The 17,470-nt window shown below is 39.0% G+C and overlaps 3 protein-coding genes across 7 annotated transcripts in view; 2 read left to right on the forward strand and 1 right to left on the reverse strand.

The window, feature by feature from the left end:
- The window catches only part of LOC107222398 (protein fem-1 homolog CG6966), a 29,241-nt gene extending 24,877 nt beyond the window's left edge, over window positions 1–4,364 (forward strand). For all 3 annotated transcript variants that reach the window (XM_015661754.2, XM_046742510.1, XM_015661753.2), the window contains exons 2-8: window positions 34–193; window positions 785–985; window positions 1,307–1,558; window positions 1,683–1,839; window positions 1,975–2,410; window positions 2,528–2,734; window positions 3,034–4,364. In XM_015661754.2, the coding sequence (XP_015517240.2) occupies window positions 34–193; window positions 785–985; window positions 1,307–1,558; window positions 1,683–1,839; window positions 1,975–2,410; window positions 2,528–2,734; window positions 3,034–3,438 (1,818 nt within the window). In that variant the 3' untranslated portion in view covers window positions 3,439–4,364. The remainder of the gene's footprint in view (window positions 1–33; window positions 194–784; window positions 986–1,306; window positions 1,559–1,682; window positions 1,840–1,974; window positions 2,411–2,527; window positions 2,735–3,033) is intronic.
- On the reverse strand, window positions 53–10,274 carry LOC107222396 (myelin expression factor 2). Of its 3 annotated transcripts, none has more exons than XR_006904821.1 (10): window positions 10,066–10,274; window positions 9,544–9,922; window positions 9,206–9,457; window positions 8,871–9,117; window positions 8,540–8,716; window positions 7,891–8,324; window positions 7,645–7,780; window positions 6,959–7,029; window positions 4,565–4,613; window positions 53–237 (listed from the first exon to the last, which is right to left on the reverse strand). XR_006904821.1 is itself a non-coding variant. In XM_015661752.2 (9 exons), the coding sequence occupies exons 1-8, from the start codon at window positions 10,080–10,082 to the stop codon at window positions 6,974–6,976; spliced, it is 1,698 nt and encodes a 565-aa protein (XP_015517238.1). In that variant the 5' UTR covers window positions 10,083–10,274; the 3' UTR covers window positions 4,356–4,613; window positions 6,959–6,973. The 3 variants fall into 3 exon arrangements, 1 of the variants encoding a protein (XP_015517238.1); XR_001525640.2 differs by lacking the exon at window positions 53–237 and adding an exon at window positions 4,356–4,512; XM_015661752.2 differs by lacking the exon at window positions 53–237 and having other exon boundaries at window positions 4,356–4,613.
- A 491-nt stretch (window positions 10,275–10,765) lies between these two features.
- On the forward strand, window positions 10,766–12,642 carry LOC124294928. Its single transcript, XM_046742511.1, has 3 exons — window positions 10,766–10,930; window positions 11,744–11,873; window positions 12,499–12,642. The coding sequence occupies exons 1-3, from the start codon at window positions 10,785–10,787 to the stop codon at window positions 12,574–12,576; spliced, it is 354 nt and encodes a 117-aa protein (XP_046598467.1). The 5' UTR covers window positions 10,766–10,784; the 3' UTR covers window positions 12,577–12,642.
- The last annotated feature ends 4,828 nt before the right edge of the window (window positions 12,643–17,470 follow it).

Consider the following 17,470-nt stretch of genomic DNA (forward strand, 5'->3'; position numbering starts at 1 on the left):
ACTCTCCATAAACGGTCCTTTTTCAATTTACAGGTCTTTTTGGAGCTCCGTGGTAAAGATGAGGTAGGGCAGCTAGTTGGCGCCAAAACCCATGGCGCCACTCCGCTGGTTATGGCTTGCAGAAATGGTCACTACGACGTCGCTGAGTACCTCATTGAAAAGTGTGACGCAGACATCGAGCAGCCTGGATCAGGTAAGAGCTTCGGACTAGGTGTAATCCCGGCATCTTTACAAAATCTAAGGCAAAAAAAATATTATACCCGTAATATGATGCGACATGGCAAATTATATTAACACTAGGTTCGGAACACCTTTTATCCTTGTTTTTTCCTTTCGCTGTTTGTCCATTTAAAGTCGAACACGTAATCAAACAGACGAAATGTCAAGGCTTCGATGGTATTGACTCGACTGTTTTTTACGTGCCCAATCAATAAGGCCCGGCAAATATACATATGAGTATGTCTGATTATTAAAACTGCATCTATATGCTATGTTACTAAAAAGCTTTTGGAAAATTATTACCACACTGAAATTTGACCTCTTGAATGTTTGATTTTTATTTTTCCCCACTTACAACTTTTTTAATTATACTTTTTTGTGTTAAAAATCATTCTTACACATTCGATTGTTAATTGTATTAACCGGTTGACCCTCACAGTCTAGGTCACCTGTTATGCGTTAGATAGTATACATGTATCTAAATCTATATTTCAATATTATACAAAGGTCGGGACTCTGATTTGAAAACTCTCGACTAATTATTCTCCTTGATTTTTTATTGCAGTAGTATTTGATGGCGAGACAATAGAAGGCGCACCGCCTTTGTGGTGCGCAGCTGCTGCAGGCCATTCCGCATTGGTAAAATTACTCGTAAGAAGCGGCGCTCAAGTTAATTCTACTACAAAAACTAATTCCACCCCCCTAAGAGCCGCGTGCTTTGATGGACACTATGCCATCGTTCAATACCTGGTGCAGAATGGCGCAGGTAAGATTATTATTACACCATATTCATTATTCATATTTTATAAGTGATTCGCAGGGTGTTTCGATATTTTCTAATGAAGCCACGTTGTTATTCAAGTTAAACATTATACGCATGTGCAAAGAATTCAAATGGAACCAATCGTGCGCCCGTGTGCAGTAAATATAAGTAAACTATAAACTACAAATTTTATAGAAATAAATTATAAGAAAGTATAACCGAATTAGAGCTTTAGAAGCAACAGCAATAAAGTGGACTTGAATTTTTTTTCTCCTCGTCACGATATGCGTGAAAGGTAACAACGATCACTGATCAAAATTTCAGATATAGAAGTCGCGAACAGACATGGTCACACGTGCCTAATGATCGCGTGCTACAAAGGGCATATCAGAATTGCCAAGTACCTTCTTGCCATGAACGCTGACGCGAATCGAAAATCCGTCAAGGGGAATACAGCGCTTCACGATTGCGCTGAGAGCGGATCTTTAGAAATATTGAAAATGCTAGTGGAACACGGGGCTCGGATGGATGTGGATTCGTACGGAATGACACCTTTGCTCGCAGCGGCCGTTACAGGTGAAAACTGGTTCCTTATCTGGTTTCTGATGCAGTCCATCTCGCGTCTACGTGCTTCAGCACGCCAGAGTACCCGGTCAGTGTTTTTACCGTTAACAATATGACGATATTTCTTATACCTCAGGTCATACACACATAGTCGAGCATCTGATTGGAATGCGACACCTGGTTGGCCGTAAGGAGAGAATAGACGTTTTAGAACTACTCGGCGCTACCTATGTCGATAAAAAAAGGGACATGATCGGAGCGATGGAACTTTGGAGAAGAGCGATGGAGGAAAGGTTGGTTGATATGCATTGCTTGTTTTACACTACCTCATCGGGCCATACCGTGATGAAAGATGCGATTCTGCTTACATGTTGTGTATTTGCTCACCGTCCGCCGTGAAATTGCTGATGTAACTTTAATGATCACAGGTACTCGGAAGTTCCGATCATGCCGAAGCCAGCACCACCACCTGCCGTAGCGGCGTACGATTTTGCGCGTGAAATAACTGACCCCGAAGCACTGGACGAACTGCTGGCTGATCCAGATGAAACGCGAATGCAGGCATTGGTAATCAGGGAACGAATATTGGGTCCGGCTCATCCAGACACCAGTTATTACATAAGATACCGAGGTGCGATCTACGCCGACGCTGGAAAGTTCGGACGTTGCATAGAGCTTTGGAATTACGCATTAGATATGCAGCGGAGTATCCTCGAACCATTGAATCCCATGACCCAAAGCTCTCTCTTCAGTTTCACGGAGCTTTTTAGTTTCATGATAGGCGAGGAGGGCAGACCGACGAGCAGAGGTCGCAGAGTTCCTCCCGTAGAACGAAACGAACTTGTCAGAGTGTTCAATAAAGCGGTAATCAACGTTATTATTACAATCTCATTAATTGACGGGATAAATTGAATAGCGAGAAACATGTGCTAAATAACAACGGTACAAATTGAATTCATACATTTTTTCCAACTTTTGTAGGTTTTTGAAGTCAAACTGGGAAAACAGATGTTGGATAAAGTACCAGCGTGCGAGCGTGACCTGAGTTTTCTGAATCGAGTTCTTGTCATCACATTACACCTGGCTTGTTTGCTAACCCACAAAACACCCCCACCAGATACAGAAGCCCACAGAGAGCTGCACGAAGCTATATACGACTTGGTCAGAATAAACGCAAAGGGTAAACAGGTGCGTTGCTCGAAATGATATATTATCGTTACTTCTCCACTAACGCGTTGCGCAACGATAATGAAATGTCAGTAAGACTCTAGCCCATGAGAATCATTTTTTTTACCAAATACGTCAATGGTGATTTAGTTATGAAACCGGATACATTGACTCGACGAACAGAGCTGTTTGTATCCTTATCTCATTACATAAACTGGGCGTTTGTAAAAAAAAAATATATATATATATATATTTCAGAAAAAAATATATATATATATATAGGATCACCATTAACGTGGATTTTTCTATTGTGAATACAGGGCAGAGACGCCTTGCAGCTGGCATGCAGCAGGGACGCGACGGTGATCGCAAGGTACCGAGCTTGCGAATTTCCATCTCCACATTTGGCAAAAGCCCTGATAACGACAGGCGCCGATGTTATGGCTCGCGATGCCGACGGAAATACGGCGCTCCATCTTGCCGCGTTGTCTCATCCGTGCCCACCAGCATTGGCGAAGACGTTACTTGACGCCGGTGCTCATTTGGATGCTGTGAATGGTGAAGGAAAGACTTTCGAGATGTTGTTGAAAGATCAAACTATTTACGATGTTGTAGAACCGCTCAAGTACACAACACTCGCGTGTTTAGCGGCCAGAGTTATAAGACGGACCCATAAAAGTCCCGAAGTACCTAGACACTTACAGGCTTTTGTCGCGATGCACTAACAAATAGAAATACCATAGAAGTTGTCTCGTTAAAATGTGCTAAAAACTGTTTACAACGATCTGTTTCGAGAGACTAGAATTGTACTGGAAAGAAATCTACGAATTATTTGATAGTGATCCTAGGAAAATGAAAACCATATATTTTGGCTAATCAAGAGTAAACAACAGTAGTTCAAATAGTCAACAGTCCGTTATCGCAGAAACGCGCAGTTATTGTTCTGGGTGGTGTTATCAGTCAGATATACAGCTGATTACATGTCAGTTAGCAGGTGTAACGTTCTACTCAACCAGACGAGACAATTTCTCTGGTATAAGCATTGAGACACTATCGACTACTTGATTCCTTACCCTGGGAGATCGTAATTGCATAAAGAAAAGCAGAGGGCTGTACTGAGAAATCCGTCGAATAAATACAAACTTTTTAGTATGGTAAGCTTGGAAACTCGCAATATTTGCTTATACATGAAACCCTACACACGCCATACTATGAATCTACATTACTATTGTCATTATTTGAAAATAGGATACAGAAACAAAAAAATCAAATTTATAGTTGCTTGATCGAAGTATCACCTGTTTGAAGGTGTATCGCGTGTGAATAAATATAATAATGCATTACTTAACATGGTTTTAGTGGTATTTCTGGCATTGCTATGACACGATTATACGTTATTTGTAGATCTGAATGACACATCAGTTTATACAATATATCGTTGGGTTATAGAATACAAATTAATATTTACTAAATAACCAATAAGTCGGGCGAGATGATCGAATAATGTGCAACGGAACCTTCAGCCTTGCCCAACACGGTTACTTTCATTTTCAATTGTGATAAAATAAAATATATATATATACATACTATAAATATAAAATATTGTTTTTTAATATAAAGACTGTTTGAAAATACAAACGTGTTAAGAGAAGTATACCAGCTATCCTTTATTTTTTCACACATACTCATACACACACCTCTGGATACATTTTACGTTATTTTCCAATTATTGATCATATTCCGTTCCACGTATTTTATTACTGTATTGGATCGATTCTTCAAGTTACAGTACGAAATTCCTGAAAATGAAACAATATTTTTTAAAGACACATTCCTTCTCTAGAAACCTACCTTTTTGGTTCTTCGTTTCCCTCACTTCGGCACAGGAATCGATTTCGTCCTGAAAAATATTCAATCCCATATGCTACAATATCATTGGAGATAGCTAATTTTACATTGAAACTTTAGATATCAAAGGTATTTGACAACGATCGGCAACGAGAATAATATTTTCTTAAGTTTGTCATATTTTCAAGACTGAGAACTAAACGATTTTTATTAGCTGCTTAGATTTTTGTTATAATCAACATTTTCCATTCTTTAAAGGAATACAAACAGCTGTTACAAATTTGCTAATAAAACATTTTTTGTCTTCTCTGGAATTTAATTCAACTGATTTATGTACATACTCAATCGAAAAATCTTACTTCACGTCTGTATTTGTTTTGATAAACCTCAATTGTTAGTTATTCGTTTCAAGCAAATATTAAAGCAGAGTACCATAAAGTGATGATCGTATCTGGAAATTACTAACTTCATAGAAGTATTCAACATTCGAATGCTATGACCGCTCATAACAAATTGATATCGATTCTTGAAAGAACGGCAAACCACCTATAAGGTGAAAATATTCGAGCGTCACTGAATATTATATATCAACATCTACCACACACCCATTGGACGGTTTGATTTAATTTGCAACTTTCCTCCTAGTTCGATAAGTATGGAAGCTGAAATAACATGCCAATTTCAAATCGAAACTTTAAAGACACATAGACAATTCAAAACAGCCAACATAATTTGATACAAAAAAAAACTCATAGTAATACAGCCTGAATTGATTATCACTTTAAACTAATTTGAATTTATTAGAAAATGGAAAAAAAATTAAAAAAAAAAAAAAAAAACGGAGGTATCGAATTATCAAACGAATTTGGAGTCACGTACAATACAATTTGTAGTTGTAAGACCAATCCCAAATAAAATATGCCTCGTAGTTATTAGAATATTCCACTTCCTAACACAAAATACCTTTTTTTTGCATCATCTGTTTGCGGAGTTACGGCATGTAAAAACACCTTTAAATTATCTCACCTGTATTATCAACGAGGATCCAATTTGCCATAGACCTTTTCCGAATGTCGACAAAGATCAGTAATTCCCTCTGTTGAAGTGGTTATTACACAAGAGCACAAAAAATAAAGTACAAAACGCCCCAAGTTGAAATCAAGTTGAAGTTGAGTTTTATTCAGTTACGATCAATGAAGTTGTTTTTACACAAGAATGTCATACAATTCACAGGATATTCCTCCAGGTCTATGTGCTGCCGAGAGAAATTATGTGTTTACCAAAAAATTACCATCACTTCCAATATCTTATTGATTTACTAATTATTGATTAACTAAAAATGTTAGAGTATGTTATGCAGATATAAAATTACTCATTGGAAATGTGGTATATGTTTTGGTGAACATTAAGTGACGTTGTTATTGGTACAATGAAACTGATTCACCAAAATCTTGAAGTGAGTGAACCCCAATGGACCACCTCAACATAAAAATCAGCTAATTACACTCTCTTGCCCTACGTGTGCTACAAGAATAAAGCGCAATGTGTTTAGAAAACAGGCCGACAAATCTTGAGACCAAACTCTGCTACCTCCTAAGTCTGGAGTGAAAACGGTGCATAAAAAGAGTTATCGGCATGAAACCTATCAATCTATGTCGAGCTCCACAACCACCTGGTATCTTCTCTCAGTCAATAATCGATAGACCAAACAAGATTGTTGAATTGTTTCACAGAAGAAATACATTAATCTCATTGATCAATTTACAAACGGTTGCAATATCCACTACCGAATTGACGATAATAGCTTAAATGTATAACAGTGTGTTAATGAACATAACCGGTTTGATCCACCGCTGTTGGAATACCTTAGGAATCTGCTAAGAATGGGACACCCTAAGTTGAATTACGATCTCACTTGTCATAGTACTAAGAAATAACTTACATACTAGTTTGTGTTACTATTAATAGTAATCTGAGAAAGCAAATCTAAGACCTATATAGACGTCGCAAACCTAATTCTAACAACTAACTAATTCTGTCATTGAATGAAACAACGATTTAGCGATGAAACAACACGGATATTATACCTTAAAAATACATGTTGTAATTTAATCACGGTAAAATTATCCATTGACAAAAAATTACTTGGTGGAAGAACGAGCCCAAAGTAGGATGAAAATGCTGATCAACGTTGAATGAATTTTCCAACTATTACTTTATCGAAGACAGATAGTTCTTACCGCGACTAGAATACTTTTACTCCTACAATCCGAATGAGCCACAAGTTTTGACATCAAAACACATGCAATGCAGCCGACACTATACGACCTCGCTTCGGTTATGCAAAATTGCTTAAAATAAAATCTGGTACTCAGTGGAAGTTTTATTGAGGATTACCTTGGAGGCGAAGCATTAGTAGAGGCGAACGTCAATGTTCCTACCATCAATGCGTGATCGGTCCATCATTGCTGAGATTGTTTTGTTAAGAAATCAGTGAATCTTTGTGATAAATATACATAAATACCTGAAACATTACCCGTCATATATCGTGACATACCAAACTTCGTAAATCGACTAAAAATTGGATATAGTGAAGAAGTATCAGGGTTCATACGCTTTTTGGAATCTGAAATTCGATCACTTATCCAGATATTCCAAAAAATAGGGGTTTTTCCAGTAACCTTTCAAAAAATATGTCGCTGACTAATCACAGTTCTTTTACATGTTGATACTAATACCTTTAGTATATCCTAATAACTGTATTACTGCCTGCTATTCATTTACAAACAACCTGCGATTTTCCGTAAGAAGAAAAACGAACGAGGTTTGGTATTATGTAATATAGATAGAATGTATGAAGTGGGGTGACGGAACAAAATTTTAACTGCAATTTTTTCCCCCTAAGATCGATAGTACTATAAGAACGAGTTTATTTCTGCGAGACTCAAAATTCCAGTCTTATTTTCAAAATTCCCTAACTTTTCCCTGCTGTGAGAAATTTCCCGAGTTTTCCCGGTTTTCCCTGTGCGTACGAACCCTGTGTATGCACCTCATTCCGTTTGCTTAACATTTAGTAAGGATACCGACAGCTCGCTCAGCTTCCCATTCGGAAGCAAATCGGACTAATCCCATGTCAGAGCCCCGCATCTCAGCAAATTTCACTTCACCAACATCTTGAAATTTATCACGTAACATCTGCCATGTGGTACTTGGTGGTAACTGAAATACGTTTAATTTGTCCTCGTAAAAGTGATATATTACTAAACTATTGATATCAGACATCGAATTACAATTGAATTGAAGTTACTGATACTGATTACTATACTTACATTGCCAATTAGAATTGTATCGGAAGATCTTCCACCATTGGTATTTTGTCGATTTCCACCTACACTTTGGTTTTGATTTGTAGAAAATGCCGCTGTTCCTCCGGACATACGATCATTGTCTCCTCTAAAGTTCCCATCGAAATCCCTGCTACCAAAATTTGAACCACCAAAACTGTTACTTCCACCAAACCCTACTTCGTTGTCCAACTTTCCCATACCCCTAGGTGCAAAGGCACCAAGGTTGCTTTGAGCATTGGCAAAAGAAGCTTGAAGATTAGAAAGCCCTCCAACTCCACCTCCAAAGTTGTTGAGATTTGATGCTAATTCATTTGTGAGGGACGAATTCAACAATGAACTGGTTGCTAGATTGCCACCCAAACCACCAGCTAAACTGGCTTGAAGTGCTGCCGCATTCGAATTTGAGAGTGCAGATGCTGTGTGAAAAGTAATATGATATTTTATATCTGTATACAAACTAGCTACAGCATATCAATGATTTTTGAACACAGATAAGTCTTACCGGTATAATCAATAGAGATAACAATACGACTACAGAACTTTATTAATGTCTCGTCACAATTTTTGAACGAGTATATTCAAAAACAAGTTCAACGGATTAATAAAAAGTGATTTCATGAAAGGAACTTACCTAGTTGTGCAGGTACAACATTATTTAGCCCACTGCCGAATGCTCCTGTGGCAAGGACTGGTGTTGAGATAGGGTTAACTGCTGGAGGATTATTTGGTTGCACACTTGGAATGTTCCTAGCTACATCCATCAATCGATTTCCACCAGCACCGAGACCCATACCAATTCCTTTCAAACCTATTTTTTAACAATAAAAATGGTTAAGCTCAATACCTAGATGTCTCGTACATGTTTATTCAAAAATTAGAATGACACAGCATTTTATTGAAATGAGCATAATTCAAGGCAATTGTTTAAAAAAATTGCAATGAAAAAATGTAATTTAAGATACCTTCAGGGAGTTTAGGAGGCATATCAGGCTCATTGGCACGGTCAAGCCTCACAGTCATACGGCGGTCAAAAAGTTGTTGATTATGGAGCATAGATATGGCTTGGACTGATTCAACGGGATGATCATACTCCACAACCCCAAAACCTCTAGATTTTCCATCTTTGTCTTTGCCGAGCTCGACGTGAAGTACTTTACCAGCTAATTTGAAAACTTCAAGTAGTTTTTTCTCATCAACTTTGTAATCCAACTGAAAAATGAAGAAGGTAACAAGATTTCTAATGTAATTCTTCATTACTATGAAAGCCACTGCAAAGACCCTCTCATCTTCCACTCACGTTTGCAACAAAGACTCTGGTAACCAGAGGACCAGAAATTCCCAAGGACTCCAAGAACTGCGTACTGAGGCCATACGTATTTCCAAATTTATTATCACCGCCACCACCTCCACTACCACCTCCAACGGGTGTTTGCATATTTTGTCGACCGCCACTGGATCGTGGAGGATCTCTAAATCTGTCTTCTCGTGGTCGATCATTATTGCGTGTCGATGCTAGCCGACCATACTTGTCTCGCTCGACGTCGTAATCCTACAAAAAATAATGAATTTGCAAATTTGAGTTAAAGTTATCCAGGGATAAGAGTACACTTATGATTAAAGGTAAAAATGTCCTACTTCTTTAACGACCAGCTTCCTGCCTTTGATATCAAATCGATGCATTTTATCAACGGCTATTTTCACCGAGTCTGCGTCTTCAAATTCAACAATGCCGCATCCTCTTGGCTTATCATTTTCATCCATAAATAACTCAACGTGAGCAACTTTTCCAACTTCATTTCGGAAGAGATCTTTTAAGTCCTGCCACCGAAAATCGTAAGGAATATTGGATACGTAGATTCGTCGATCGGATACCTTTCTTCCGGCACTTCGGTCGTTCCGTTCGCGGCTACGATCGCGACTGGTTGAATTCATTCGCGGTTGTCTGTCAGATCTGCGGTTACGATCACGTTCTCGACTTCGGTCCCTGTCTTCGTTACTGTTTTGCATTTGCACCCTAGAATTAGAATTTATTTACCAGTTACTAGAGTTACGTTTGCAGACATCGTGTTTGTTATCGCCTTGCCGACTTGACAACAGTTTCCAACAGTGTTAGAAATCCTTATTTTTCTGTGGAAAATACAGAAACATCGTACTCACTCCTCTGCTTTAATCATAGCAGTGTTATTGCTCTTCGCCACGAATGCGGATCACACCAATTACTTTCACAGGAATTCGCACACAGGTAATATATCTAGATTTATTAGCGGCTCCTTAGCATGCAACACAAGAAAAGACGCGTCCCGCAAAATGGCGGGGAAATGATGAGCTGCGAAAACCGGAAAGAGATCCGGACCGAATCGATTGTCGATTTTTTCGATATATGAATTTACTAATAGGGGTCTTGTCTTCACTGAACTGTGTGTAGTTGAGGGCAGCACAGTTACAGGTTCCACAGAGGCGGGAAAATTTAATTCTTAAATTTACTTTTCATGATTAAACAACATTTACTTTAATGAATGATTTATCAAATCACTGATTTCTCTTTATGATAGACAATTTATGCATAGATAAATTGTAATAAATAAAATAATAATTTGTTGTTATAGCAAAATTATTGCTTTAGATACATTCATGATCGACACCGTAATTACATACGTTGACTGAAGATGTATAAAGACTGCTAAGCCTTATGGGCTTTTCGTAATCGATAATGGCCGACATAAATTCATCGTCAAGCAGTGCTCTCTGCGTCCTCCCCTACACGCGCAACTCAATACGATAAGCGGTCGGTATGTAGAGGCGACGCGAACTGACGTTACCATCGCTCACCACGTGTACCTACATAATACAGAGTCGAATATTATTATGCTCATGGAATGACGAACGGGAACAGAGTGAAATTTTCATATACCCCGTACGGACGCCGATTAGCTGACCTATTAACTGAAGAATATATCTTTAGTCAACGGCTGACCATCGAAGGGCCTAGCCGCTTGAATCTGGAATCGGCAGGAAAGATGAAGTGCGTATTTCTTGTATGAAATGTGAAAACTAAAATCATTATACATCATATAATATCATCATACATCATACATCAGACATCATCATCATACATCATACATCATACATAGTATTAAAGTTCGAAACCAAAGTTTGGATGCCGGATGTTCAGGAAGTAACGTCACCCAACATTTTTTTTTTTCTGAATCGATCTAAAATCGGCTAGCCGAATTCCTCAGTCTGGAAATAACCGCGCAGTAGAGCGGACGGATGAGAATCGCGCTCCGCAGATTTCGAGTACCGGGTTAAATTCTTTCCCTCCTGGATCCTGCGCTCCGGGTTCGCTTCCTGGTGCAACTCGACTTCCAGGACAAACGCTCGGTAGTTTCTATGATCCAGGTCCGCTACCTGATGAAACTCGACTTCCAGGACAAGGGCTCCGTAGTTCTGGCTGTCCGGGTCCTTGATCTGGTGACTTTTGACCATCGGAACTAATTTTCCGTAGTTCTGGCTGTGCAGGTCCTCCACCTGGTGGATTTTGACATCCAGAAAGAGCGCTCCGTAGTTCTGGCTGTCCAGGTCCTTGATCCGGTGACTTTTGACCTTCAGGACTAATTTTCCGTAGTTCTGGCTGTCCAGGCCCTCTACCAAAATAACCCAAAAAGCCGTGAGACCATAGTGATGATTGTCGAGCTCAAACGTAAAAAGTAATGATTTTTACCAAGAAAATTCTGAACGAAAGTCAATGTGATTTAACGTTTTTTTCTGAATTTTTTAGTTCATCTATAGTAAAAATATATGTCAATTCAAAGTAATTTTAGTTTTTGCATTTCAGACAAAAATTACGTACGCCATCCTTGCTGTCGATTCAAGATTCCAGCGGCGAGGCGCTTCAATTGCCACCTAATAACTTCGCCATTTTCCGAAAATTGATGATGGGTAGAGTTTTCTTGTACAGTCCAAATGTGAGTTAAGATACACTCGAAATTTCGAAAAGCTTCGTTAGTTATCTCCCATTAAAATAAAAATAGCCGACAATCAACGTTTCGCTTAATAATTATCGTATTTGATTGATTGAAAAAAAAATATTCGTACTTTTCCCGATCTTTCATATGGCAGCATTTAAAAAACCCAGTTTCCACATTGAACAGACATGAAAGATATTTTTTCTCCATTATCTGATTTCATTATTGACCTTTTCTCGGTGTTACTTGAATATTTAGCTATATAATTATTGATTGCTTTCAGTTTTCAACCATTTGTATACGATAATATTACGAAATAAATAATTACAATCAACTATTTTCATGTAAACCAAAAACAAAAAGCTATGTTACTATTTGTGTATGGTGAGTATAATATTCTTATAATATTTAATGGCAATTGTAATTATATTTTATCTGAAATTTTTTAAACTTGTCGTGTTTACAATAAATTATTTCAATTCATTTTTCGCGCAAGCACAAATTCAGTAGCTATAAATGCACTTATAAAATTTATTATATTCTCTATTATTTGATCAATTATACTAATCCTTGCATAATATTCTTGACGTGTTCTTGTACTGAAAATATTTATTACTATCCCGAGGTGGTCGGCGGTGGTTGTTGGGGGTGGTTGGCGATGGTTGGAGGTGGTCGGACGTGGACGAGGAGGAGGACAAACTGAACTGAGTCTCAAAGCCCTGTTGACATAAAAGCAGCTATTCGATAGAAATTATAGTTTATAGTTTGCACAGCCCATTGCTTGATATTTCATTATAAATACATATGTTTCAATGTATTTAGGAATAATTTATCAAATATACAGAGGTCATGTGCAAATAATAAATGAATTGATTCGACCGAAGTTTGATGTATTCATTGGAGCTTTAACAATAAATTTAAGCTTCGTTACCTCTTTTATTTTATCATGGATAATCAAAAACATTTCCGACTATTCGTGCTGTGGAAGCATGGGGATTAAACCAAATGTAGCAAGAGATTAGAAACAGTGTATGTAGAGTACGGGTACTTTTCTAATAATGCAAACACGTGCCGCTAGCTCAGTTTTGACATATCTAGAATACCACGCCTTGCGAATGAGCTTTCGAGACAGAGATGAATGACGAATTTTAAGGACTGCATTATCGTTGTTGGATACTCTATGCCTCATGGAAAAAGAAAATCTGTAACGATCAATTTCATGCACCGGATCATCGTCGACTTTAACTTTTGAAATGCCCTACCATTTCCGAACACCTCCAACCATCCTATTTACCTATATTACTAGATTAGCTATTATATGAAAAGAGAATAATTATTCACTTCGAAATGGGATTCTATTCGACGCGCGCTCGATGTATTCCATAACATTAGTATTCATAATTATTCCAACAACTTTTCATTTGCTCTCTCGATCTTGAATTTTCGTAGGCATATAATCAAAACGCTGTTCTAGCTAGTCGAGAGTGAAGTATCTACGTTGGGTAGAGAAGCAAAATTGTTTTTCGAAAAGTATTCGGATGGAAAAAAATTCAGAGTAACTGTAATACATCACGGATGCGCTAATTTTGAACGAGATGAAATGGATGCTTCGTATATGAGACAGTATTTAACGCTGCGTAGTGATTTAAAGACCTAAAAAGGTGATAGGGAGAGAAAGAACGAAGCTTCTTAACACTTCGAGTGTATTTTAACACACATTTGAAAGATACGAGCAAAATTTTTCATCATCCAACTGTCGCAGAACGGCAGCGTTATCAGCTGACCCGTTAAGTGAAGGATATATCTCCAGTCAACGGCTGACCATCGAAGGGCCTGGCCGCTTGAGACTGGAATCGGCAGAAGAGATAAAGTGTGTATTTCTTGTATGAAATGTGAAAGCTAAAATCATTATACATCATATCATATCATCATACATCATACATCATACATCGTACATCATACATCGTACATCATACATCATCATACATAGTATCAAAGTTCGAAACCATAGTTTGGATGTCGGATGTTCAGAAAGTGACGTCACCAATTCAAAATCAGCTAGCCGAATTCCTCAGTCTGGAAACAACCGCGCAGTAGAGCGGACGGATGAGAGTCGCGCTCCGTAAATTTCGAGTACCGGGTTCTCAACCTCCCGGATCCCGCGCTTCGGGTCCGCTACGTATTTCGAGTACGGGGTTCTCAACCTCCCAGATCCCGCGCTTCGGGTCCGCTACGCGGTGAAACTCGACTTCCAGGATAAGCGCTCCGTGGTTCCTGGTTCATGTTTACAATAAATTATTTCAATTCGTTTTTCGCGCAACCCCAAATTCGGTAGCTGTCAGTCCGCTAATAAAATTTCTCGACTTCCAGGATAAGCGCTCCGTGGTTCCTGGTTCATGTTTACAATAAATTATTTCAATTCGTTTTTCGCGCAACCCCAAATTCGGTAGCTGTCAGTCCGCTAATAAAATTTCTCGACTTCCAGGATAAGCGCTCCGTGGTTCCTGATTCATGTTTACAATAAATTATTTCAATTCGTTTTTCGCGCAACCCCAAATTCGGTAGCTGTCAGTCCGCTAATAAAATTTCTCGACTTCCAGGATAAGCGCTCCGTGGTTCCTGGTTCATGTTTACAATAAATTATTTCAATTCGTTTTTCGCGCAACCCCAAATTCGGTAGCTGTCAGTCCGCTAATAAAATTTCTCGACTTCCAGGATAAGCGCTCCGTGGTTCCTGGTTCATGTTTACAATAAATTATTTCAATTCGTTTTTCGCGCAACCCCAAATTCGGTAGCTGTCAGTCCGCTAATAAAATTTCTCGACTTCCAGGATAAGCGCTCCGTGGTTCCTGGTTCATGTTTACAATAAATTATTTCAATTCGTTTTTCGCGCAACCCCAAATTCGGTAGCTGTCAGTCCGCTAATAAAATTTCTCGACTTCCAGGATAAGCGCTCCGTGGTTCCTGGTTCATGTTTACAATAAATTATTTCAATTCGTTTTTCGCGCAACCCCAAATTCGGTAGCTGTCAGTCCGCTAATAAAATTTCTCGACTTCCAGGATAAGCGCTCCGTGGTTCCTGATTCATGTTTACAATAAATTATTTCAATTCGTTTTTCGCGCAACCCCAAATTCGGTAGCTGTCAGTCCGCTAATAAAATTTCTCGACTTCCAGGATAAGCGCTCCGTGGTTCCTGGTTCATGTTTACAATAAATTATTTCAATTCGTTTTTCGCGCAACCCCAAATTCGGTAGCTGTCAGTCCGCTAATAAAATTTCTCGACTTCCAGGATAAGCGCTCCGTGGTTCCTGGTTCATGTTTACAATAAATTATTTCAATTCGTTTTTCGCGCAACCCCAAATTCGGTAGCTGTCAGTCCGCTAATAAAATTTCTCGACTTCCAGGATAAGCGCTCCGTGGTTCCTGGTTCATGTTTACAATAAATTATTTCAATTCGTTTTTCGCGCAACCCCAAATTCGGTAGCTGTCAGTCCGCTAATAAAATTTCTCGACTTCCAGGATAAGCGCTCCGTGGTTCCTGGTTCATGTTTACAATAAATTATTTCAATTCGTTTTTCGCGCAACCCCAAATTCGGTAGCTGTCAGTCCGCTAATAAAATTTCTCGACTTCCAGGATAAGCGCTCCGTGGTTCCTGATTCATGTTTACAATAAATTATTTCAATTCGTTTTTCGCGCAACCCCAAATTCGGTAGCTGTCAGTCCGCTAATAAAATTTCTCGACTTCCAGGATAAGCGCTCCGTGGTTCCTGGTTCATGTTTACAATAAATTATTTCAATTCGTTTTTCGCGCAACCCCAAATTCGGTAGCTGTCAGTCCGCTAATAAAATTTCTCGACTTCCAGGATAAGCGCTCCGTGGTTCCTGGTTCATGTTTACAATAAATTATTTCAATTCGTTTTTCGCGCAACCCCAAATTCGGTAGCTGTCAGTCCGCTAATAAAATTTCTCGACTTCCAGGATAAGCGCTCCGTGGTTCCTGGTTCATGTTTACAATAAATTATTTCAATTCGTTTTTCGCGCAACCCCAAATTCGGTAGCTGTCAGTCCGCTAATAAAATTTCTCGACTTCCAGGATAAGCGCTCCGTGGTTCCTGGTTCATGTTTACAATAAATTATTTCAATTCGTTTTTCGCGCAACCCCAAATTCGGTAGCTGTCAGTCCGCTAATAAAATTTCTCGACTTCCAGGATAAGCGCTCCGTGGTTCCTGATTCATGTTTACAATAAATTATTTCAATTCGTTTTTCGCGCAACCCCAAATTCGGTAGCTGTCAGTCCGCTAATAAAATTTCTCGACTTCCAGGATAAGCGCTCCGTGGTTCCTGATTCATGTTTACAATAAATTATTTCAATTCGTTTTTCGCGCAACCCCAAATTCGGTAGCTGTCAGTCCGCTAATAAAATTTCTCGACTTCCAGGATAAGCGCTCCGTGGTTCCTGGTTCATGTTTACAATAAATTATTTCAATTCGTTTTTCGCGCAACCCCAAATTCGGTAGCTGTCAGTCCGCTAATAAAATTTCTCGACTTCCAGGATAAGCGCTCCGTGGTTCCTGGTTCATGTTTACAATAAATTATTTCAATTCGTTTTTCGCGCAACCCCAAATTCGGTAGCTGTCAGTCCGCTAATAAAATTTCTCGACTTCCAGGATAAGCGCTCCGTGGTTCCTGGTTCATGTTTACAATAAATTATTTCAATTCGTTTTTCGCGCAACCCCAAATTCGGTAGCTGTCAGTCCGCTAATAAAATTTCTCGACTTCCAGGATAAGCGCTCCGTGGTTCCTGGTTCATGTTTACAATAAATTATTTCAATTCGTTTTTCGCGCAACCCCAAATTCGGTAGCTGTCAGTCCGCTAATAAAATTTCTCGACTTCCAGGATAAGCGCTCCGTGGTTCCTGGTTCATGTTTACAATAAATTATTTCAATTCGTTTTTCGCGCAACCCCAAATTCGGTAGCTGTCAGTCCGCTAATAAAATTTCTCGACTTCCAGGATAAGCGCTCCGTGGTTCCTGGTTCATGTTTACAATAAATTATTTCAATTCGTTTTTCGCGCAACCCCGAATTCGGTAGCTGTCAGTCCGCTAATAAAATTTCTCGACTTCCAGGATAAGCGCTCCGTGGTTCCTGGTTCATGTTTACAATAAATTATTTCAATTCGTTTTTCGCGCAACCCCAAATTCGGTAGCTGTCAGTCCGCTAATAAAATTTCTCGACTTCCAGGATAAGCGCTCCGTGGTTCCTGGTTCATGTTTACAATAAATTATTTCAATTCGTTTTTCGCGCAACCCCAAATTCGGTAGCTGTCAGTCCGCTAATAAAATTTCTCGACTTCCAGGATAAGCGCTCCGTGGTTCCTGGTTCATGTTTACAATAAATTATTTCAATTCGTTTTTCGCGCAACCCCAAATTCGGTAGCTATCAGTCCGCTAATAAAATTTCTCGACTTCCAGGATAAGCGCTCCGTGGTTCCTGGTTCATGTTTACAATAAATTATTTCAATTCGTTTTTCGCGCAACCCCAAATTCGGTAGCTGTCGGTGCGCTAATAAAATTTCTATAACTTTACAATCTTC

The sequence above is a fragment of the Neodiprion lecontei genome, chromosome 6, assembly GCF_021901455.1.
Source record: "Neodiprion lecontei isolate iyNeoLeco1 chromosome 6, iyNeoLeco1.1, whole genome shotgun sequence".
NCBI classification, from domain to species: Eukaryota; Metazoa; Arthropoda; class Insecta; order Hymenoptera; family Diprionidae; genus Neodiprion; species Neodiprion lecontei.

Bases quoted from the DNA above. Each gene is read 5' to 3' on its own strand.
- LOC107222396 (XM_015661752.2), bottom strand. The intron at 9,458-9,543 runs GTAGGACATTTT...TATTTTTTGTAG, and splicing joins GGAAGCTGGTCGTTAAAGAA to GATTACGACGTCGAGCGAGA. The intron at 8,325-8,539 runs GTAAGTTCCTTT...CTTTTCACACAG, and splicing joins TGTTGTACCTGCACAACTAG to CATCTGCACTCTCAAATTCG.
- LOC124294928 (XM_046742511.1), top strand. From the start codon at position 10,785: ATGACGAACGGGAACAGAGTGAAATTTTCATATACCCCGTACGGACGC. The intron at 10,931-11,743 runs GTGCGTATTTCT...TTTGCATTTCAG, and splicing joins GAATCGGCAGGAAAGATGAA to ACAAAAATTACGTACGCCAT. The intron at 11,874-12,498 runs GTGAGTTAAGAT...TACTATCCCGAG, and splicing joins TTTTCTTGTACAGTCCAAAT to GTGGTCGGCGGTGGTTGTTG.